The sequence below is a fragment of the Cheilinus undulatus genome, linkage group 6 (assembly GCF_018320785.1).
Source record: "Cheilinus undulatus linkage group 6, ASM1832078v1, whole genome shotgun sequence".
In the NCBI taxonomy this organism is placed as follows: domain Eukaryota; kingdom Metazoa; phylum Chordata; class Actinopteri; order Labriformes; family Labridae; genus Cheilinus; species Cheilinus undulatus.
Window position 1 is genome coordinate 52,310,980 of NC_054870.1, and position 24,839 is coordinate 52,335,818.

The 24,839-nt window shown below is 40.2% G+C and overlaps 1 protein-coding gene across 9 annotated transcripts in view; it reads right to left on the reverse strand.

Annotated features, from left to right (window-relative positions):
- The window catches only part of LOC121510981 (actin-binding LIM protein 1-like), a 141,485-nt gene that overhangs the window by 82,223 nt on the left and 34,423 nt on the right, over nucleotides 1-24,839 (reverse strand). For 8 of the 9 annotated variants that reach the window (XM_041789428.1, XM_041789424.1, XM_041789425.1 and 5 more), the window contains exon 1: nucleotides 16,074-16,282. The exons of the other annotated variant lie outside the window; for it this stretch is intronic. In XM_041789428.1, coding sequence (XP_041645362.1) covers nucleotides 16,074-16,095 — 22 coding nt within the window. In that variant the 5' untranslated portion in view covers nucleotides 16,096-16,282. Of the gene's footprint in view, nucleotides 1-16,073; nucleotides 16,283-24,839 lie in introns of those variants that run through there. 9 annotated transcript variants of the gene reach the window in all.

Here is a 24,839-nt window from a genome sequence, read left to right on the forward strand (position 1 = left end):
TTGCAGGAATGGGTTAAACTGGCAAAATGGGCATATCAAACAGTGAAATGTGGTTAAAATGGGCAAAAATGGGTGCAAAAAGTGGTTAATAGAGGCAATAATGTGTCAACAGAGGCAAAATTAGGTGTAAAGTAGCACGAATTGGTTCAGAAGTTGCAAAAAAAGGCCGTGGAAAGGGTTTTAGAATAGACAAAAATGGGTTTTAAGTGGGAAAAAAACATAAAATTGGCAAAATTGGTGGGAAAAAGAGATGGGAATGGATCACATTTGGCAAAATTGGCGTAAAGTGGCAACAGTGTTATTTGAGAAATATTCTTAGTTTTTAGGGCATCTGGAGACCCCCCTTGATGTCTCCCCCTGGTCTTTGGTCGGTTGGCCCAGATGGATGTGAAATACATCACATATCATCACATATATCACATATATCATCTGGTGTTCATCCATCCTCAGTGTGAGATAACTCCATCAGTGAGGCTGCAGACGTTGATGTGTTTGCGGTATAAAATAGAGCTTGCTTTGCTGGGATGTATCTTATATAAGGCTATAAATAAATGAGCAGACTGTACATGGAGCAGGGAGCCCGGCCGTGAAATCTACAGTAGGAGAATTTCTCTCTCACACTCGTCATTGTGAGCGGGACGTGCTGACAGCGTGATCTGTCCTGCCTCATCACCGGGGGATAAAGTGACTGATATGAGCCTAAACACACAATGACGCACACGCACACAAAGCTGAGGGAACAATAACCAGCAGAGCATCCCAAAGCCACAGGAAAGGGGGCTGCTCTCTTTCCCGCCCACCCCCACCCCGCTAAGCAGCGCCGAGCTGCGTCGGCAATAATAAAAGCTGCAGATGAGACTCTGGAGGGGAGTGCACAGGGCCATCTTGGATCCCCTCAGGACGAATTTTCCCAGAAACACGTGCACCGACCTCGACGGTAAACAACAATAGAGCGGGCTTATCGAGCGAGCGGAATCTGCTGAGGAGGATTCAGACGTGTTTCTTCATTTCCAATCATGAAGCACAACAGCATAGTATCATGTTAGAAACACACAGGGAGAGGGGGATTCAATTAAACAAAAAGATGAAAAGATCTAATAAAATATTCAGGCACACATGCAGACGCGGGAGTTTCAACTACAGACAGACTGAAACCCCGGAGGAGAGGCAGCGTTGTCTCTGTGTGTCTGAGTGGATGTGTGACAAAGGAGAGATAAAAACAGCAGAAAGCAGTCGTCTCCAGGCCTGGCGTCCCGTTCTTTTGGCCTCAGATGCGTGTGCTTTGTACAGAGCGATTCATGAAGTTTCAGTTTCACTTACGATTTTGGCTCGCCACCGTCATGGAAGGAGAGAACGGAGATGAAACGATTACTGGGCTGCCTGCCGTCTGCTCTTCCTGTCCACAGGTTTTAACGTGTGGTCAGAGTGTTTTATTTTGGCCACTAGAAGACATCACCAGCATAACTTATTTGGGTGTCTTTCTGGTTTCCTACCTCCGCGGCGTGATTCCTCCCCCTCCCCCTGCTGGCTTGTTTTCACACTAGCAACATCGAACCGTGCCCGGGGACACTTGCATCTGTACTCAGTCTGAAACAGCAGGTGGCGGTATGCACGTAGCTGGTTTACAACCCCGCAAAGGAGGAGAGAGAAGAAGAAGCTACCATGGCAACCACTGGGGTCGTGACCTGAACAAAGATTGTTTTTGTTTTGACCCAGCAAAAAGTTCATCCTGCAGCCATGGATGATTAAAATCACTTTTAAGATGCCAGCAACTTCACTCTTGTATCTGCACGTCTACTACAGCTCAGAGGATTAAATGGGCTCGCGCTGCACAGATATAGTGGTTTTTGAGGTGACAGTAGACTTTTATTGCCCTTGCACCTCCTCTCACTGACTCCAACTTGTGTTCATCTGTAAGGTGAGTCACAACAGACTGCTTATTGGCTGGATTCTGATGATTTCCGCCCTTTATTGAGGAAAAATGTGAACAAACTGCCGCGCTGTGGAGAGAAGTTTAGTTTTTACGATGACATCATAAAGCTGATTCGACACTCTGTCCTGTATCTGAGCGCGGTTGCATTCACATCCCATCCAAACCGTGCCCAGGCGCGGTTCTTCAACATTCAAACTACCAAAACAAACTGGACTTTGGGCTCAGGCGCACTCAGATCCGGGACCGGGCCTCTAGTGTGAAAGCCACCTTTAACCATCAAAACTGGGCCCAAAGTGTTGGGAGTGTTTAAGTTTGCATGTGATCCAGATGCTGCATAATAAATATGTAATTGTGTTAAACCCCCTCAGACCTGAAGCCCTAAACCTGTTTGGAAACAACCTCCTTCAACCTGAGGGGGTTTCTGAGACCTGCACAGAATTTCTACATTCATTGTAATCCTTATTTCTCAGCCCTGTTAGCAGATAAAGGAACAAAAATATGAAAATTAAAACCTAAAAATAAACACCTTCCGTTGACTGAATCATTTTTAAAATCTTCAATCAAATCAGAATGACCAACATCCTCATCTTCAAAGCTGTCCCTCATCCAGAGAGCTTTATCTAGCACAGTGTTAAAGTTAAAGGTGGCAAAAATGGTCAGAAAGTGGCAAACACTGGGTAGAAAGTGGCAAAAAAATGAGTTACAGGAGGCAAAAATGATCCAAAAGTGGCAAAATCGTGGCAAAAAATGAGTGAAGAGTGACTAAAATGGGCAAAAATCAGAAAAAAGGTGGATAAAGTGTGAATTAAGTGGCAAAAAAGGGCAAAAAGTGGCAAAAAAGGAGTGAAAAGTCATTAAAATGGGCAAAAAAAAATCAGAAAAAAATGTGGAAAAATTGAATTAAGAGGAATTTGACCACAAAAGGCAGCATAAATGGGTGAAAAGTGGCAAAAAGAAGTGGCGAAAATGGGCTAAAAGTGGGAAACACTAAGAATAAAGTGACAAAAATGTGAAGAAAAAGTGACAAAAAAGGGCAAAAAGTGGCAAAACGGTGTGATAAGTGGGAAAAAATGAGTTACAGGTTGCAAAAATGGCCCAAAAGTGGCAACAATCTGGACAATAATCAGAAAAAAGGTGGAAAAATGGGAAATAAGTGGCATATAACTGCAAAATGCAGCTTAAATGGGAGAAAAGGCAAAAAGAATAGGCAAACATGGGCAAAAATGTGGCAAAAATCATCAAAGAGTAGCAAAATGGGAAATCGGTGGCATCTAATTCTAAAAGGAAGCTTAAATGGGTGAAAAGTGGAAATAAAGGCCAAAAGAAGGGGCAAAAAAATTGCAAAAAGCAGGATAAAAGAGTCAAAACGAAGTGGCAAAAATGTGAATCTTGAGTCAAATTAAGACATAAAAGAGCTACAAATCATCACAAAGGAGTCACATGTGGATCTAGAGCCACATGTTGAGCATCACTGGGCTAGCAGGGACACGGTCTCATCGTTATCCGTCCCTGATGTCTTAAACTGTCTGAAAACTCTCTTGATGTCTTCTTTGTTTCTTAAATTGGTTAAAATCTAAAAACTGTCTGGTGTGCAGCCAGACTTAAAGGAAAAAACAACATGCAGACACATTTCCTCCAACATCCTTCCAGCCAGTTTGGTTTAAAATATTCCGCCGGGGTCTGACCCGTCACCAGTATCAAAAGGAAACCAAATATGCCCACCATGAAATCCCAGAGCATGATGGGATAAGTGTGCGGTATGTTTGGGGGAGGGTGAGCTCAGCTCTTCATCATCCAGACATAACAAGGAGCTGTTAACCCTCCCCTCCATGAATATGGATGCAGTCTTCACCCTGGCCCCGCCTCCTGGCCCTGCCACCAGCGCCCCAGACAAAGCACTTCAAACACGGGCACAAATTGAGGGGGGGACCCTATCGGCCTCCTCCAGGCCCCCCGGCCTTAAAGACTAATCCCCAGGGACCGGTGAGAGGGATAATGATGAGGAGTGAACGGCACAGAGGAGAAAATAAAACCAGGCTGATAAACAACGGTGCCTTCATGAACCGTAGGAACTATTGTGCTTGGAGAGAGGAGCTTATGAAGTCTTTGGCTTCTCGCCGCCAAACAACAGCCCATTATGAGCTCCACAGTCCTGTTTGTCCTCCCTGTGATATCAAACCCATTGATGTTTAATACACAGACACTCACTGTGACTTTGGTCATTCAGGTTTTTGCCAAAATCCACCCAATCCCTGATCTCGCCTCAGCTGAACAGCCTATCTCTGAAAACAGATTCTGCACAGAAAAATAGAATCAGGAGACAAGGGACGAGACTTCTGGTGTTTAAGAGGGTTTTCTCTGTGTTTGGTCTCAGTAATGTTGAAGCAGGCTTTGGCAGGCTGCAGCTGTAGGCAGGAAAACCGTCTTTATGGAGGCAAATGATGGAGAAGGAATCTGCAAAGCATCACTGCAGGGTTCTTTGTTTATCCATGGTATGGGATATATTTCATTCATGTGGGCAACACCCCATAGATGGTGTCTGAGAAGGACAAACAGCATTCAGAGGGTGATTGGTCCATTGTCACATTCATTATGGTCCAATCAGAGCAACAAAGCATCACGTAGTCAGCGTGCACCGCCACCGAAGAGTCAACTGTGTGACGCTGGATCGAAAGGCAGCTGTTGTCATGGCAATTTACGATTCTTCCATACCTGGCAACAGTTTCCTCCTTATTTTTAACAACCTACCGTTTTATCATTTCTCACAGGAAACTCCTAAAATATTCATGACCCCACTATAAACATACGCTGTGTATGTTTGTCCAAAGTTTGCAGATTGTGTATGAATCACAAATTCACATCTACATACAATTTTAACCTCTCTGTCCCTGCAACCTGCTACCCACAACCTGATCAAGGAGTTAGTTGAACCCTGCAGAGACAGGAGAGGTAGCTGAAAATGTCAGGCTAGGGCTGCACGACACCGCTTATCCTGTTCCAGGTCCCAGCTGTCATTTGGCCAGGCGGGTACACCCTGTTCTGGTCTCAAATCAGTTGCAGGGCTGACATTTATGGTGCTTTCACACCATAAATGCTTTCACACCTGGTCCCAGATCCGAGTGCACTTGAGCCCAAAGTCTGGTTCATTTGGGTAGTGTGAATGCAAATGAATCGCGCCCAGGCACCGGGCCCGGGACCACTTGGGGAGGTGGTCTCTGGCGCAATTCAAGGTGGACTCTGGCTCAGTTCGGATGAGACGTGAATGCAACCCCTCCCAGATACGGGACAGAGCGACGTATCAGCTTTATGATGTCATCCTAAAAGCTAAACTTCTCTCCAAAGCGCGGCAGTTTGTTCACATTTTTCCTCAATAAAGGGCGGAAATCACTAGAATCCAGCCAATAAACGGTCTGTTGTGACTCACCTTACAGATGAACACAAGTTGGAGTCAGTGAGAGGAGATGCAAAGGCAATAAAAGTCTACTGTCACCTCAAAAACCACTATATCTGTGCAGCGCGAGCCCATTTAATCCTCTGCGCTGTAGTAGATGTGCAGATACGAAGAGAAAAGTTGCTGGCATCTTAAAAAGTGATTTTAATCATCCATGGCTGCAGGATGAACTTTTTGCTAGGTCAAAACTAAAACAGTATCCACTCAGGTCACGACCCCAGTGGTTGCCATGGTAGCTTCTTCTTCTCTCTCCTCTTTGGCAGGATTGTAAACCAGCTACATGCATACCGCCACCTGCTGTTTCAGACCGAGCATGGATCGATGTTGCTTGTGTGAAAGCAAACCAGGGGGCGGAGGGGAAGGGGGAGGAATCGCAGTTCGAAACAGCTGGGCCTTATGTGAAAAGCGACAAGGTACGCTCACACTCACAGCCATCAGGGGTGTCGCCAATTAACCTAACGAGCATGTCTTTGGTGGTGGGAGGAAGACAAGGAACCCACACATGCACGGGGAGAACATGCAAACTGCACACAGAAAAGCCCAGACAGGAAGTGAACAAGGAGCCTTTATTTCTGAGCCAACAGCGCTAACCCCTGCGCCGCCATGCAGCCCTGTATCCCTTCTCTGCATCTTCATGACTCACACTTAATCATATTTATGAGAAGCACAGTAATAAGCTAACAGGTGTGTTTTCTCCACCCAGAGTTTGATTTCTAATAACAGCATGAAGCAGGGTTGCTTTGCAACCCCAGCCCAGCGCTGCAGTGACTTATATTACGTCGGCTTAAACTCCTGTTTAAAGGTGTGTTTCACTGATGATTTGCTCTTTTTAAGTCGATGATGATTGAAGGAGCAGGACGTGGTGCTAAACGAGGTTAGAGAAGCAGCTGTAGACTCTGTAGTAGCCTAAACTCTCTGGCACCGCTGCTGAACGAAGCTAAATCAATGATAAACATGTTACCGCCAACAGTCCTTCACAATAAAGGTTCACTGTTGTGTTTTTCCATGAGTGCTTTTATTGTGAACACCAGGATTACACAAGGATGAGCCTGTTAATATCAAAAACTGTTACCCTACCACATAGACAAATATGTTCTATAGCCGACTTTTTAAAGAAAATGCTGGAGATGTTTAACAGATTTATCCTCTAATAGAGACAGTCTTTTATTTACATGACAACCATTGAGTCATAACAATTCATTGGTGCTGGCAGTTTTTATAGAAATGCAAAAATTGTGATTCTTTTCATTTTCTGCTAAAGACCCATAAAACAATCCTCAGAGGGCTGTTCTTTGACTAATATGTAGGAAAATTCTCTGTTATTTCATGAATGAGATCAATTATAATCTGGTTATTGATAGGGAAGAGAGAGAGAGCGAGAACAGGAGGGAGAGTCAATGGGCAAAGAGCTGCGTCAGTTTGATCTTTGATCAGAAATGGTTGATTTTCTCTTTAGAGACAATTTAAAGACCTCCAGATCAGACAGGAACATTCAGCCCTATAACGCGTGTCTGTCCTTATCTGTTTTTTTAGTTTTTGCTGTGTTGTAAAAAATGTTAATCCAGGAGTGAAAATTGCCCGTGACTGTCAGCAGGTGTGGTGACAGTGGCTGTGGATGAGACTGATGAGAGAGAGGTGTTGATAAAACCTTGACCAGCGATTTTCCATATACAGCGTTTCCGCCAAGCTCTGCAGCGCCACGGTTTTCTCCAACCAAAGGGGAGCGACCTCGCCAACTGGAAGTGTGTCTAGAGAGTCTTCTGCAAACATCTGCATGCTCAAAAGTATCTGGCACACTTAGAGATTTGATTGCTCTACTGTGAATAGTATACTTTTTATAAATATGCCGTCTTTTTGCATAGTGAGCACAATTTCATTTTATCTTCATTTTTGCCTTCTATGGTGGGTCATAAAGGGTTAAAAAGAGGCTTTTATTGCCAAAACCTGACCATTGACCACAGCAGTGACACAAACTCAAACACGGGACCCTTCAGCAGTTGCATCAATCCCGTCCTCCTGCTTGTTTCATTCATCCATTTAAATTAAACTGGTCCAGACAATGACTGGGATGTTGCACTAACCTACTTAGAGCAGCAGTGACTGTATGCAAACATCGTTTGTAGGACACGGTGTTGGACAGTCCTCTTAGATGAGACTCTCACAGCCATCCTGTTATTATAGTCCAAATATTTTAGGTCATCGCCTCTCTCTCTCTCTCTTATCTCATCTGTATATTCTGGTCCTGTGTGCCAGCTGTACAAACACTGTGTATCTATGGCAGAGCGTGTGATGCACTGATGTCTGTGAGAGGCTTTAGCTCCTCTTTTGGGGGGGGGGGGCTGGCAGCCTTCAAAGATGAGCCTCCTCTGCAGTCGTCTGCAGCAAAACCACAGAGGACCACAACACAGGAGGCTCATGGGAGGACGTCAGGAATGTAGACATGCAGACCTCTGCGTGGAGATGTAAATGTGATGATTGTGCCGTCAATCAGCAGGATTACAGCCTCGTCCAGCAGTCAGGGGGAAATCAATCACTTTATCCCATGTAGAGTGTCAAAGTGAATGACAGCAGTGATAAGGCACCTGTCCACACAGTCACATGATTAATACGTCTAGAGGAAGAGAAAAGGCAAAGACACAGCCTCCTACAGCATCCACACTCCAGTCCAGGTGGCCGTAATCCACCGAACTGTTTGCAAACTGCCACTAAACAAACGAAGAAGAAGCAAGCACAACAAAACACACAAAGAAGAGAAGTTACAGCAGTGGCAACTACACTATATTGCCAAAAGTATGCACTCACCCATCCAAATAATGTAAATCAGGTGTTCCAATCACTTCCATGTCCACAGGTGTATAAAATCATCACCTAGGCATACAGACTGTTTCTACAAACATTTGTAAAAGAATGGCTCGCTCTCAGGAGCTCAGTGAATTCCAGCGTGGTACTGTGATAGGATGCCACCTGTGCAACAAGTCCAGTCCAGAAATTTCCTGGCTCCTAAATATTCCACAGTCAACTGTCAGTGGTATTATAACAAAGTGGAAGCCATTGGGAACGACAGCAACTCAGCCACCAAGTGGTAGGCCACGTAAAATGACAGAGCGGGGTCAGCGGATGCTAAGGCGCATAGTGTGCAGAGGTCGCCAACTTTCTGCAGAGTCAATGGCTACAGACCTCCAAACTTCATGTGGCCTTCAGATTAGCTCAAGAACAGTGGTAGAGAGCTTCATGGAATGGGTTTCCATGGTAACAGCTGCATCCAAGCCATACATCACCAAGTGCAATGCAAAGCGTCGGATGCAGTGGTGTAAAGCACGCCGCCACTGGACTCTAGAGTGGTGGAGACGCGCTCTCTGGAGTGACAAATCGCACTTCTCCATCTGGCAATTTGACGGACCAGTCTGGGTTTGGCAGTTGCCAGGAGAACGGTACTTGTCTGACTGCATTGTGCCAAGTGTAAAGTTTGGTGGAGGGGGGATTATGGTGTGGGCTTGTTTTTCAGGAGCTGGGCTTGGCCCCTTAGTTCCAGTCAAAGGAACTCTGAATGCTTCAGCATACCAAGAGATTTTGGACAACTCCATGCTCCCAACTTTGTGGGAACAGTTTGGGGATGGCCCCTTCCTGTTCCAACATGACTGTGCACCAGTGCACAAAGCAAGGTCCATAAAGACATGGAGGAGAGAGTTTGGTGTGGATCAACTTGACTGGCCTGCACAGAGTCCTGACCTCAACCCCACAGAACACCTTTGGGATGAATTAGAGTGGAGACTGAGAGCCAGGCCTTCTCGTCCAACATCAGTGTGTGACCTCACAAATGCGCTTCTGGAAGAATGGTCAAAAATTCCCATAAACACACTCCTGAACCTTGTGGAAAGCCTTCCCAGAAGAGTTGAAGCTGTTATAGCTGCAAAGGGTGGACCCACGTCATATTAAACCCTATGGATTAAGAATGGGATGTCACTGAAGTTTAAGGCTGCATTTGCAGGTGTTGTCTCGCCCTGGTCCTCTGCCTTCAAACCTCATGATGAATGCTAGGGTACCACCTCATGCTCTGTTTTGTCTGTCAGCGTGACTTTGACTCTCTGACCACGATCATAAAGGACAAAAAAACTGTCTAGTCCAACCTCAGCATCAATCTATCTAAAGCAGCCAATGCAGCAAAGAAAAAGAGCATGAATCAAGCATGAATCCAGCTGTACAAATGTGCACAAATGTGAGCGCACGTGCAGAGAAAGGTAAAAAGACGTAGGTGTCCATGGTCTGAATACATTACAAACTGTTCCAGAGGTATTCTTGGCTTTGAAAATAGGACAACCGCCTGCACGCAGACAAACGCTTACACTGCATTCTCTTTCTAATGATTCATCACTGGGAGCGTACAGTACGGCTCACTATTTGGTCAGCTGTGAAGGTGCACAGCCCACCTGGCCTCCAACGGGCTGCAGGAGGAGATCTCAGGACCAAGAAATGGAAGGTCAGAAAACTCTCCCAGCTTCTGCTTAAAAGACTGAAAAGCTGAAACCCTCCTGCCAAAAACAAACCCGTGAGTGGGCAGGCGAGGTAGCGGGTTAGGTCACTGGAAACTTTCAGAGGGATTGTGGGAGTTGAACATGTGGCATCCAGAGGTTACGTGTCCTCTGCCAGAGCAGAGCGGGGACTCGATGGCGGGTGTCCCAGGTTTTTTTTTGTGGCAAGTCGGGTCCACATGAAGAGAAAAGCCTGACGGCCGGACGCCGCCTCCATCCTGCAGAGCGCTGTCAGATACACAAACACACCTACACACTCCAATCTCTCCAAAAAACACCAGTAAACATGTTTTTTTTTTTTTTTTTTTTTTGATGGTGGAAATATTTTCAGACTGAACTTAAAAATATCTCGTGCCCACACTTGGACACAAACCGAGCATGAGCTGGAAGCTTCTGCTGAAACACAAACTGGAGTAAAATACCAATCTGTTTAACTTAAGGCACTCGCTGCAGGCTCTATGGCACTGATCATCAACTGGTGGCCTGGGGGCCATATCAGGCCCCCCAAAGCTTCCTGTCTGGCCCCCGAAAGATCATTAAACTCAGAAAAGGGGGGAAAGAAGATGTTGTGGTTTTAGGAGGTTCCTTTGGCTTTAAATGTCTGCTGTAGTAATATTGAAATAGTTTTGGAGTGGGAGTGGAGTGGGTTTTGGAGTGGCACAAAGGGACAAAAAATTGTAGAAAAAGTTGTGAAAAAAGGTTAAAATGTGGCAAAAAAAATAGTAAAATGGGAAAAAAGGGGCATAAATTATCAAAAATTGGTTACAAATGACAAAAAATAGAGCAAAAAAAGTCATGAAAAGGGGTTAATAAGTGGCAGAAATGGATAAGAGTGGCACAAAGGCAATAAAACATACGGAATAAACTGTTAAAATAGATAAAAAGTTGCAAAAAGTTGATTTTAAAGTTGAAAAAGTGTTGAAAAAATGGGGTTAAAATATGGCAAAAATAGAATGAAAGTGGCAAAAATTGATAAGAGTGGCACAAAACAGATGAAACATGTGGATAAAATTGTTTAAATGGATTAAATAATTGCAAAAGTTGGGTTAAAGAGGCGAAAAGTGGCAAAAATAGATAGAAAGTAGCAAAAATTGGTTTTAAAGTTGAAAAAGTGTTGAAAAATGGGGTTAAAATACCGCAAAAATAGAATAAAAGTGGCAAAAAATTGATAAAAGAGTGGCACAAAGGAGATAAAACATGCAGGAAAAGTGGTTCAAAGGGGTTAAAATCATGCAAAAAAAAGGGTTAAAGAGGCAACAAAGGGCAAAAAGTATCAAAAAGGGGTTAAAAGTGTCAAAAATGAGTTAATACTAGTACTACAGACCCATTCTCTGGGGTTTTCAGCGGCCCGGCTATCCTGTTGTCAGGCCTTCTGCATTATAGATAACAGGGATAGATCTCACTGGTAATGACTAAAAATGTCCTGCATTTCAAAAGAAAACACAAATCCTACTACAATAAAATTTCAATCAGACCAAAATATCTATTTAATTTACGTTAATGTGAAACTCCAGCCTCCAGAGTTCATGTTGGTACTAAATCTGGCCCTTGTGCAGATGTTCTTGATGCTCTATGGGGTCAGTTATTGACTTATTACAGTGATTGATCGCTTTAATCCACACTGATGACTTTAATGAGTCTGAAACAGACATGATTATGCTGACTGGAACTAAGACATGATTATTAAACATGATCATTTATCAAACTCCAACACTCAAAACTCACATGATAGAGAGCATTTTCATAAGAAAACCAATCAATGACAAATAACTAAAATAAGAATAAATACATAAAAATAATAACATAAAGTTTGTGAATAAATAAAAATAAATGTACTGTGCTTTCCAGAAATCATTTAATCTTGATTATGTTGTTTCATAGGAAGCCAAAATTATGACTGAAATACCTTTAAATATTCAGCTATCAGTCAAACACTGAATATTTTTAAATCATGACTGTTTACTAAATCTGGAGAGTTAGTTATTCATCACATTTTGAAATCTGATCATTTGCATGTCAAATCAAATGTTTATGTCCATAAACTAAACATTGTATCTCGATTACTTTGTCATGATTGTGCAAAGCCCAAATAGTAAATAAATATTTTTATCTATTTATCTGTCAAACACTGAAATTTTCTAATCTTTTATGATTGCCAAACTTGGATAGTTGACTATTATAACCATATCTTATAATTGCATGTATAAAACCCAAAGTTTTTGCATCTCAAATCAAAATTTTAGGTCCAGAATATGGAACCTAAAACCAAAATTGCAATTTCAGCTGAAATTGCGTGGGGATGGTGAGAGCTGAATTGTGGAAGAACTGCTGAAAATAGCCAAAATCACAAAAGTAGCATAAAATGGCATAAAAGTAGCTGAAAATGGCATTCAATAGCAAAAAAGGATGAAAAAAATAGCTAAAAGTAGCCAAAAAAGCTGAAAATAGCCTTTACATAGCTGAAAATAGCTTAAGAAAAGCTAAAAGTAGCCTTAAAATAGCTGAAAATAGCATAAAAATAGCTGAAAATAGCCTAAAAGCAGCTGAAAATGGCATTCAATGGCTGAAAAAGCATAGAAATAGCTGAAAATAGCATGAAAATTGTCATATTTTAACAATTATAAAAGTTATAAATGAGAAAAGTCACAGCAGTCGAATGACGAAGAAACTGAATTTTTTAGTTTAAACGATGTCGATACGGCAAAATATGAAGGAGGAGATAGCCGGCGCGGATGAAGACTAATAAACAAAATGGCTGACGTGAATATCAATAGTGTGAATGCTCAGCATCCCCACTAATCATAATCATAATTTTTTATTATTGTCAGGACACAAAATCTAATCAGCACCAAAACAGTCAACTGAGACTAACCGCTGAATTTTCATAGTTAAAAGAAATTAATCAAAAATATTAATTGCATGTTTAAATTTCAACAATTAGTCATAAAAAACACAAATGTCCACACAACCGGTTTTTCTGATTATTAATATTGAACCACTAACTCTATATGCTTTGCCGAGGTCATTGTCACACCTTCAGGGATCCTAAAGGGGCCTACCAGCTCTCTCCCCATGATTCTGGCCCAAAACATGACTCCGCCCCCTCCTTGCTGACATCACAGCCTTGTTGGGACATGGTGGCCATCCACCAACCATCCACTACTCCTCCATCTGGACCATCCAGGGTTGCACGCACTCATCAGTCAACAAGACTGTTTGAAAATGAGTCTTCATGTATTTCTGGGCCCACTGCAACCATTTCTGCTTGTGAGCATTGGTTAGGGGGGGCTGAATAGTAGGTTTATACACGACTGCAAGCCTCTGGAGGATCCTACACCTTGAGGTTGGTGGGACTCCAGAGACGCCAGCAGCTTCAAATACCCGTTTGCTGCTTTGTAATGACATTTTAGCAGCTGCTCTCTTAATCCCATGAATTTGTCTGTCAGAAACCTTCCTCATTATGCCTTTATCTGCACGAAAATCAATCATTCTCAACAGAAATCTTTGTTATGACTAGTAAGACTGAGCCGGCAAAGCATTTTTGTGTTTATTTGCGCTGTGACTTTGCTGCTATGCTATGACGCTGATGGCTAATGAGTTAGTGACGAGCAGGAATCAAACAGCCTTATTATCATGATGGAGTGGAAATGATGCATGGTCTTCTTCAGTTGCAACAGTGTGAACTATTGGAAACAGCTGTTCCGTTGTTGCAGATTCATGCACAAGGCAGTCAATTATGCACAACTTTTTTGTCGACAAAAATAATAAAAGGTCGTATTTTTGGTGGATTATTCCAGTGTCAACACGGCCTAGGACAGGGGTCATCACGTACATCCGCACAAGAGCCAGATTTATTCTAGACAGAAACTCTGAGGGCTGGACTTTCACTAGACAAAAATTAAATATTTTAGTATGATTTAATTATTGTAGTTGTATTTGTGTGTTTTCTTTCAAACTGCAGGACATTTTTAGTCATTCCCAGTGAGATCTATCCCTGTTATCTATAATGCAGCAGACATAAGGAGACAGTCCTGACAGCAGAGTTGGCTGGACCCCTGAAAATACCAGAGAATGGACCCTGCACAATTGTGATTTAACACCAATATTAACACATTTTTGACTCTTTTAACTCTTTTTTTGATACTTTTTGCCCCTTTTACCCAATTTTTGCAGGATTGTAACCCCTTTTGAACCACTTTTCCTGCATGTTTTAACCCCTTAGTGCCACTCTTATCAATTTTTTCAACATTTTTGGCAAATTTAAAAGCCATTTTGCCACTTTTAACCCATTTTAGATACTTTTTGCCACTTTTAACATTTTTTTTCATTCTTTGACCCATTTTAACCACTTTTCCTGCATTGTTTTATCCCCTTTATGACAAGTTTTTATCCATTTTTGCCACTTTTCTTCTATTTTTAACCACTCTTAACCCATTCTCATGACTTTTTTGCACTATTTTTTGTCTTTTATAACCCATTTTTGCCACATTTTAACCTCTTTTCACCACTTTTTGTACCAATTTTTATCCCTTTGTGCCACTCTTTTATCCATTTTGCAACTTTTATTCTATTTTTGCCACTTTTAACTCCTTTTCATGACATTTTTTGCTCTATTTTTTATCATTTGTAACCAATTTTTGATACCTTTTGCCCCTTTTTTCCTCTTTTACCAATTTTTGCCACATTTTAACCTCTTTTCACCACTTTTTCTATCAATTTTTATCCGTTTGGACCACTCCACAACCCATTTTTGCTACTCTCTAACCCCTTTTCACCACTTTATCTGGCCATTTTTGCAGCACTTCTGCCAACCTTAACCCTTTATTTAGATATCTACTAATTATGACAGTAAATTTCTGTAAAGCAGATCAAATGTTAAGTCATTCTAAAACTATTTAAATTATTAATTGTTTTGTGGGTGGATTTAAAAGCTGCAGACATTTAAAGCCAAAGGAACCTCCTAAAACCAGAACAACTTTTTTTTCCTTCTTTTCTGAATTTAATGATCTTTCAGGGCCACACAGGAAGCTCTGGTGGGCCTGATATGGCCTCCAGGCCGCCAGTTGATGATCAGTGGCCTTGGACATTCAGAGTAGTCCATAAATCCTGTTTGGAGTATTTTGCATCACTGTGAGAACAGGATGACTCCACAGTGCCCGGCTACATTAACCCAATAACGGTGTGCCAAAGAGGACAAAATAGCAGCGATTAATTGGATTGAACAAAATGTAAGGTGTTAATTTCGGACCTTAATCTCATGGGATTAACGAGTTGATGCTGGCTGCCGACACTCAGCAGAAGCAAAACACACAAGTGTTGATTTTAACTCCGTCCTTCAGTTTCTCAGCCATTTAAATCTGTCAAAGGGTAGTAAACTGAATTCTACGGGACATTGTGTTATAGAAAATAGTGCTTATGTATCTGCTACCTGTGAGTCATACTGACAAACAATAGTCAACCTCACGACCACGCTGGATGCTGCAAACCAAACAGGGACGTTCATACCTCTTCAGCTTCACCCCATCAATCCCACACAGCTCCACGGCCACCGCGGCCAAAACAATCCTCCTTTTTTAAAGTCCTTTCTAAACAGGACACTATGAATGAGGCCACGGCTCACAACAATGGAGGGTACCTTTCAGATGGTCACCATGGCAACGGCTGCAGACAGAGCGAGAGAGGGAGAGAGAGAGAGAGAGAGAGAGTGCGGGTCCATGGCTCTGCAGTGTGCATCTCTCCACGACAGCGCTCCACTTTCTCTCCACATTTCTACCTTCAGATTTATCCTGCACAAAAACACTGATTTACCCCTGAATTATCTTCATCTCTGACACAAGCCTGACAATTTTCAGTCATTATACAACACGACAGATGCTCCTACACATTAGCATAAAGCCTGACGCTGCCAAATAAATCCAAGCTGAGCATCAGCTGCTGGAGAGCAGGGCGTAGCACCTCCAAGTCTCTACATATGTTGACACATGGAGTCATGCTACGCACGGCAAACACACGTAAAGAAAAGCATGAAATCATGACTGACAAATGCATCAGTGCACCTGAAAATAATCAGATCAGCTGCTGCATGTCTTCCTCCTAAAGAGAGAAACAACTGGACACATCCTGGCACTGCAGATGACAAAACAAACCACAGACAGACTACCTTTTTCTTTGACCATGACCATTGGACTCCGGGTGAAGCTGCAGCAGTAAAAAAGCTCCGGGATCGATCAGCAGAGGCTTCTAGGTCCTTTTTATAGTCAAGACTGAGGAGCTAAAAGGAGAGACGGGACGCCACTGGGTGAGCGAGCGAGAGAGAGTGAGAGAGTGAGAGAGAGAGAGGGAGCGAGAGAGAGGTGTAGGCGCTGCTCTAAGCTCTCCTCCTAAATAACAGCTCCAGCGTGGGGTTTGCCTCCTGACTGTTTTCCTCCTCCTCCTCCTCTACCCACTCCTCCCCCCTCTCATTCCCTCCTTCTCTCTCTCTCTCCTCCCCTCCTTCCCTCTCTCCTCCCCTCCTTTTCTCTCTCCTCCCCTCTGTTGTGTCAGCCGCCTCCTCATTGCAGCAACCAGGTGGCTGCTGCTGCTGCTGCTTCTGTGTGACCGAACAGACACCCCACATCCCTGCAAACACCAGAACCTCAGACATCACTGCTGTGATTCTGCAGGATCAGACAGAGCACGTATAGAAGCATGCATATGTGCAGAAATGACGCTGTGGCACCAACTAGGAGGCATAAAAACATCCAAAAATAACAGATTTGCTAGACGATTTTATCCCACCTTCAAATGGAGCTCACAATCCATGAAGTTGTAGAGTTGAAGCTTTCACAAAAATCCTATTTAACAATGCAAACATGCATCCAGAACCAGGGATCATCTAGGGATTCAGGCCCCTGGACAGAATATTACACAGGATCCCCTTAGCCGGCTAGCCAAGCAACAAATGTTGCATCATTTTTACAAATATTTATGCATTTTCATGTATTTTTAACCATAATTTCCCAATTTATGAGCATATTTTTACTTGCATTATTTTACAGTGCTGGACATTTTTAAGAGAGGGTCCCCCCAGAATTGTATTTTATCTATTTGATACAAATTTCAGTCTGTTGACTGATTCGTTTAGTCACTTTTGATTCAATAATTATAATAACTAATTGTTAAGAATAAATAAATAAAAACACACTTTTCATTGTAGGCATATGGAAGCCCATTTCTGCCACTTAATAAAGAAAAATGTGGATGTAAGGAAATAAAAAAGAAATCCAAGGTCATAATTATATTAATTATATAATGATAATAATTAAATTTTAAATTATGAAATAAAAAAAATCATAATTAAAAGAGAGCTACACAGTAGAAATTATGTGATAAAAAGTCATTAGTCAATTAAAACATTTTCTGTCATAATTTAGAATTTTTAATTCATAATCTTGAGTTTGTATTTCATTGTTATGACTTTTTATCTCATAATGATGACTTTTTATTTCATAAGTCTGACTTTTCATCTCATAATTATTACTTTTATCTCATAATTATGACTTTTTATCTCATATTTATGACTTTTTATCACATAATTATGACTTTTTATCTCATATTTGTGACTTTTTATCACATAATTATGTCTTTTTATCTCATAATTATGTCTTTTAATCTGATAATTATGACTTTTTATCTCATCTTTATGACTTTTTTATCTCATAATTATGACTTTTTTCCATAATTATGACTTTTTATCTCACAATTATGACTTTATCTCATATGTATGACTTTTTATCTCATATTTATGACTTTTTATCACATAATTATGACTTTTTATCTCATCTGTATGACTTTTTTTTATCTCAGAATTATGACTTTATCTCATATGTATGACTTTTTATCTCATAATTATGACTTTTTATCTCATACTTATGACTTTTTATCTCAGAATTATGACTTTTATCTCATATTTTTGACTTTTTATCTCATAATTATTACTTTTTATATCATAATTATGACCTTTTATCTCATATTTATGACTTTTAATCTCAGAATTATGACTTTTATCTCATATTTATGACTTTTTATCTCATAATTATGACTTTTCATCTCATATTTATGACTTTTTATCACATAATTATGACTTTTTATTTCATAATTATGACCTTTTATCTCATATTTATGACTTTTAATCTCAGAATTATGACTTTTATCTCATATTTATGACTTTTTATCTCATAATTATGACTTTTCATCTCATATTTATGACTTTTTATCACATAATTATGACTTTTTATCTCATAATTATGACTTTTTATCTTATATTTATGACTTTTTATCTCATCTTTATTGCTTTTATTCCACAATTATGACTTTTTATCTCACAATTATGGCTTTTCATCTTATATTTATGACTTTTTATCTCATATTTATGACTTTTTATCTCATACTTATGACTTTTTATCTCATACTTATGACTTTTTCTTATATTTATGACTTTTTATCTTATAATTATTGCTTTTATTCCACAATTATGACTTTTTATTCCATAATTATGACTTTTTATCCCATAATTATGACTTTTTATCTCATAATTATGACTTTTATCCCATAATTATAACATTTTATGTCATCATTATGACTTTTTATCTCATAATTATGACTAAAGTTGAATTAAACGGCACATCCCTTTGTTTCTGTGAAGGAGAATGTTGAATAGACTGCTTTGACAGAGAGAAGCGCTTTCCCTCTCTTTTCATTTTTAACCCCATTTTATTAATTGCTTAAAAAAAACTCCCCTCACTCTCCTTTTCCCTCCTTCTCCCAAAAAAATACCAAAAAAATGTTTTCATTGATTCACTGAAGGTTATTATAAGTTCAAGTTTATGTAAAACTCCGTGTAAATTGTAAACAGTTACTTTACTCTTGTGATCAAAAGTATTGATCCTAAACTCAGTCCAAGTTTCAAGTTTATATTAAACTTATTGTAAAATGTAAATAGTTCTTTCAGTCTTGTATTAAAAAACACTGATCTGAAAGTTAATTCAGGTTTCAGGTTCATATAAAACGTAGTGTAATAATAAATAAATAATAAATAAATATATTTTTTACTCTGCAGTAAAAAACTTCACCTTTTACTGCAGAGTGAAGTTACGGAAAGACATTTCTCTTCCTTCAATAAAAACTTCAACAATCTGATTTTTTAAGGAATGACCCTTTAAACATCACTCCTTTGCATAACTCACACATCAACAAAGACCAACATCATGACAGGGCAGCAGGAGGAAATCAATCACTCTATTCAGTGCAGTAATTAGCCTGCTGTGCAGAAAAATGACTCCACATTAACAGAAATTATTCTATTTGATATTTTCATAAAACACATGAGCCTCAGAAACTCACATAGCAATGCAGTGAAATACTGTGTTCTTCTAGAAACAGTAACAGGAGGTGGGTACAGCTCCGAGCACCGATATGAATAATTAAAACCAAATAAAAAATGTATTCAACTGGTTAGACACAACTCAAAATGTTCCTAAATGATAAACACATTTAGAGAGGTATTTACAGAAAGAAAATCATTTAAAGGTATAAAATTATATCCAATTAACACTTTTAACCTCTGCATAGTAACCCTTCATAATTTATGCATAATTACTCCTTTCAGCTGAACAGGGCAGAATTTTTAGGACACAGTTGCACATTTAATTATTCTATTGTTGATTTTATGTAGAGAACCGGCAAAAATGATAACACACCTGGGGGCCTAGACTGGCCTGAACGCAAAAGGCAAGGATGGAATGTCTCACAAAGCTTTGGAGACATCCTCTTCAAAAGCAGAGGAAGGCATGATTTATCCATTTCAATGGATGACATCTTGAAAGTCAGAGGATGAAATTATTGAAAAACTTGAAGGGAAAATATCTTCAAAGGCAAAGGATGGAATAATGTATAAACTTCAAGTATGACATCATCTTCTAAGGCAAAGGATGGAATAATCTATTAACTCAAAAGGATGACATCATTCTTAAAGGAAAATGAAAATACTTAAAAACTAAATGGGAATATATCTTCAAAGGCAAAGAATGGAATAGTTTATAAACCTTAAATGATGAAATCATCTTCAAAGGCAGAGGAAGGAATGTTTTTTAAACTTTAAAGGATGACATCATCTTTAAAGGCAGAGGAAGGAATGTTTTATAACTTCAATGGATGACATCATCTTCAAAGGCAGAGGACAGAGTGTTGTATAAACTTAAAAGGATGACATCATCTTTAAAGGAAGAGGACAGAATGTTTATAACTTCAAAGGATGACATCATCTTTAAAGGCAGAGGACAGAATGTTTTATAAACTTCTAAGGATGACATCATCTTTAAAGGAAGAGGACAGAATGTTTTATAACTTCAAAGGATGACATCATCTTTAAAGGCAGAGGACAGAATGTTTTATAATCTTTAAAGGATGACATCATCTTTAAAGGCAGAGGACAGAATGTTTTATAATCTTTAAAGGATGACATCATTTTCAAAGACAGGACAGAATGTTTTATAATCTTTAAAGGATGACATCATCTTTAAAGGCAGAGGACAGAATGTTTTATAAATTTCAAAGGATGACATCATCTTCAAAGGCAGAGGATGGAATAATTTTTAAACTTTAAAGGATGACATTATTCTAAAATGCAAAGGACATAATATTTCAATTTGAAAGATATCATCTTTAATGTAGATGACAGAATGTTTAGTAAACTGTAATGAATGACATTATCTGCAAAAGTGGTGGATGGAATTTTGGTGAAGCTAGGGATGTTCAGGGCTTTTTCCCTCCATTTTTGCCAAATAGTAGGCCATAGTTAGCGAAAAAGGAGAGAGGGAGCTTTTGCTTCACATCAGTTCACCTACTTTTCTAAAAGTTGCAAAAAAAGGGCCATCAACATAACAGAAAGATTGTTGGTATATCTGTGTATTAGACCAAAGTAATGACGTGTTGCTCACAAAGGAGACGGTTCTAAGAGGAGCTGACTCTTGTTTGACAGCCTGTTTAATTTCTTCCATTTTTGTTGTTCAATCTACATTTAAAAAGCCAAACTGGTGGGGCTGTGGGTAAAAAAAAAAACAGTCGGCTGTGATTTTTTTTTGGCGAGCCAGCCAGGAGAACCAAAGCCCCGCTCTTGTTCCTTAACTGGGTCAAATGACCCAGATCTCTGAAAAGAGACGGACCGCTTGGTGGAAACAAACCATGTCAGTGTTGTGTGTCACCATTTGTCACAACTTTAGACAGAAGCTTTTAACGCCCATCTGCTGTAGATTTTTCATGAGCTTTTCAAAGCTTGTGTCACTGTTTTCAGGACTCAAATGTAGCTCAATACTTACATTTACTTTAAATTTAACCAGTTTTCACAGCCATCACAGAACAAAACTTTGGCTTTTTGATTATTTTATGCAGAAATCACTTCCTGCCCCCCATCTGGACTTTTCTGCTGTGACATGATTTCATTTACAGGCAAACTATGGGACATTTAAATTGACCTGACGAGTGTTCTGGAATAGAGCAGCATTTAACCAAGTGTCAATCAGCAACTATTATGGGAAAAACTGTGCATCAAAAAGCATAAAAACTCTCTTTGTATTACAGTTTACTGCACTAATATTGTTTAAAAGCCCTATGGGTTTTTTGAGTGCATAAATAAAGCTCTGCTTACAGCAAAGCCAGGCTTGACTAACAGCTCTGCATCATCTCACGCACCCTTTAGGTCATGTACTGTACCAAGCGGGGTGAAGAGGGGGGAGGGGGGCATTTGAGGTCCACGGTCTGACTTACAGCGACCTCCACCATGAGCTCTGTATTAATATCTTTAGTGGATCCTCTTAAATCCAATTAGCGGGATCACGGGAGAGCACGTTCATGGCTGAGCCGTGTGAATGCAGCAGATCAGTGATCATTCACACGGATGACCATGGAGGACTGACAGCTCCAGTTAGATCAGTGATACTCAACGTGTGGCTCTTTTGTGATGATTTGTGGCTCTTTTATGTCTTAATCTGAAATATTATTCCACCAGTAAACCTTAAAAAGGAAAATTTACCTCAGAAATTATCCATTGCAAGTCACATCAGTCAAATCAATTTGTTTCCCACACTTACACAATCGGCTTCGTCACCCTCTTATTTGCTCTGCATATTTCCATTGCCCTTATTTGCGATTTGTTGCTACTTTAATTCCATTTTTACTGCTTTTAGCCCATTTTTGACATTTTTATCCATTCGTTTGCAATTTTTTGCACCTTTTTCCACTTTTTGTCCATTTAAGCTGCCTTTTGCAATTAAATGCCACTTATTTCCCATTTTGCCACTTATTCATGCTTTTTGCCCATTTTTCCCCACCTTTATGCTGATTTTTGCTCATTTAAGTCAGTTTTCACTCATTTTTCTCCCCGTTTTTGGCACTTTCTGCCCTTTTTTGCCACTCTTCTCCCAGTGTTTGCCGCTTTAAGCCCATTTTTGCCACTTCATTTTGTCATTTTTCTACCCTTTTTAAAAAATTTATCCTGTTTGTTGCAATTTTCTGCCTTTTTTTGCCACTTCTTGCCTATTTAAGCTGCTTTTTGCATTGAAATGCCACTTTTTGCCCATTTTTCCTAACATTTGTTCTGATTTTTGCCCATTTCAGTCACTTTTCACTCATTTTTCTCAGCGTTTTTGCCACTTTTGGACTTTTTTGCCACCTGTAACTCATTTTTTGGCCATTTCTCACCCATTTCTGCCACTTTCAGCCCTGTTTTGCCACTTTTGCCAAATTTCTCCCAGTATTTGCTGCTTTTTGTCCTTTTTTGCCACTCTTCACTAACCTGACATGGGAAAGCTTCAATAGGAAACGTCTGAGAAAAGGCAGAGGCTTTGAAAAAAACTTGGAGTGTGATTGGGTGAACGTTCTGTCTGTCACATCTCTAAGGGCCAATCAGAGCAACAAAACACGTGACATAACCGCTATTGAGCTGCGCATGCGTAGCTACAGAGGAATAACGCGAAACATGGCGACTATAGACATGTAAGTACTCGACTTTTGTCATTTTTGAAAAGAAAACAACTCAGTGCTGTTCTTTGTTCTTATTTTAATAAAGAAACGTCGTCAAGTTCTGATTAAACTGGCGCTTTAGTAGCATCCACGCTAAGCTCTTCCTCCATAACTGCACCAGACTCTTATTGCTGCTTGTTTACATCACGACTCTGCTGCGTGAGAAAGTACTGCCCCTCATCACTGATTGGTCCTGTCACTTTCTAACCGGGCCCAAACGGTTCAGATGGGAGCTTTGCAAGATGGATTTGCCAGCGAAAATCAAGGAAACGGGCGTATCCATCTGCTTTGCAAGGTTAACTTTTCACTACTTAGATTGTGGCTCTTGTAAATGTATTTTTCAACAACTTGGCTCTTTGGTTGAGCAGGGTTTAGTAACACTGATTTAGAGAAATAACGCTTTTACCTTTGTTAGGAATGCTGCAGGACAAGCTGATCCATGTGTGCTCAGGGAGAATTAAAAAAACATCTGAAACATGAAAAATTCATGGGAATTTCTAACAAAAGAGGGAACTCTGCGGGTGATTGGTTCATTTTGGTGCACAGTGCATGACACACTTTCAGTAAGCTCTAAAACAATCATTAACTCATCTTTGATTCTAAATGTCCTCTGATGTATCTGCAACCCCAGGTCCAAAAAAGTTGGTTGATTTGTAAAATGTAACTGAAAACAGAAGTCAATGATCTCATAAGCCATATTTTATCCAAAACAAAACATAACAGATGTTGGAACTGAGGCATTTTATTATTTCAGGAAACATTTTAGCTCATTGTGAATTTGATGGCAGCAACACATCCCAAAAAAGTAGAGACAGGGCAAAAAAAACAAGCCATAAAAATGTAGGTGGTTATGAAAAATAGCTAGAGGAGGTCAGGTTAATTGTCATCAGGTTGGACACATGACTGGGTCTAAAATGAGCATTTTAGAGAAGAAGAGTCTCTCAGAAGCAAAGATAGGCAGAGGTTCACCAATCTGAGAAAAACTGTGTCTAGATATTCTGGAACAATTTCAGAAAAATGTGCCTCAATGTAAAATAGTGAAGACTGAATATCCCACCATCAAAAAAAGAGAGAGATTCAGAGAATCTGGAGAAATCTCTGTTAAGGCTGAAGGGGCCCTCAGGGGCCACTGCATTAAAAACAGGCATGATTCTGTTCTGAAATCACTGCATGGGCTCAGGAACACTCCAGAAATCATCCTCTGTCAACACAGCTGGCCGTGCCATCCACCAATGACAGTTAGAGCTGGATCATGGAGAGAAGAAGCCATATGTGAACAGGATCCAGAAACAGCGCCGTCTTCTCTGGACCAAAGCTCATTTAACATGGACTGAGGAAACATGGAAAACTGTTCTGTGGTCAGAGGAAACCACAGACACCGTGTCCTGTGGACTAAAGAGGAGAGGGAGCATCCAGCTTGTTCTCCTGGCTCAGGTCTAAAGCCTGCATCTCTGATGGTATGGGGTTGCATTAGTGTCTATGGCATGGGCAGCTCTAACATCTGGAAAGGAACTAACAATGCTGAAAAGTAGAGAGAGCTTTAGGAACAGTGATACTCAACGTGTGGCTCTTTTATGTCTTTATTTGAATATCATTCCCCCAGAAAACCTTAGAAAAGGGAAACTTTGACCTCAGAAGATAATCACATTAATCAGTTTGTTTCCCAGACTTATACAGAAGGCTTTAATCGTCAAACATAAATGTCCCATTTTGGACCTTTTTCACTATTTTGGGGAACTTTTCACCCAATTGAGATACCTTTGCCATTAAGCACCCCTTTTTCCTAATTTTTTTGCCCATTAATGCCACTTCTTCTTGACACTTTTTCCCTATTTTTGCCGCTTTTGTCCTATTTTTACCCCTTTTCACC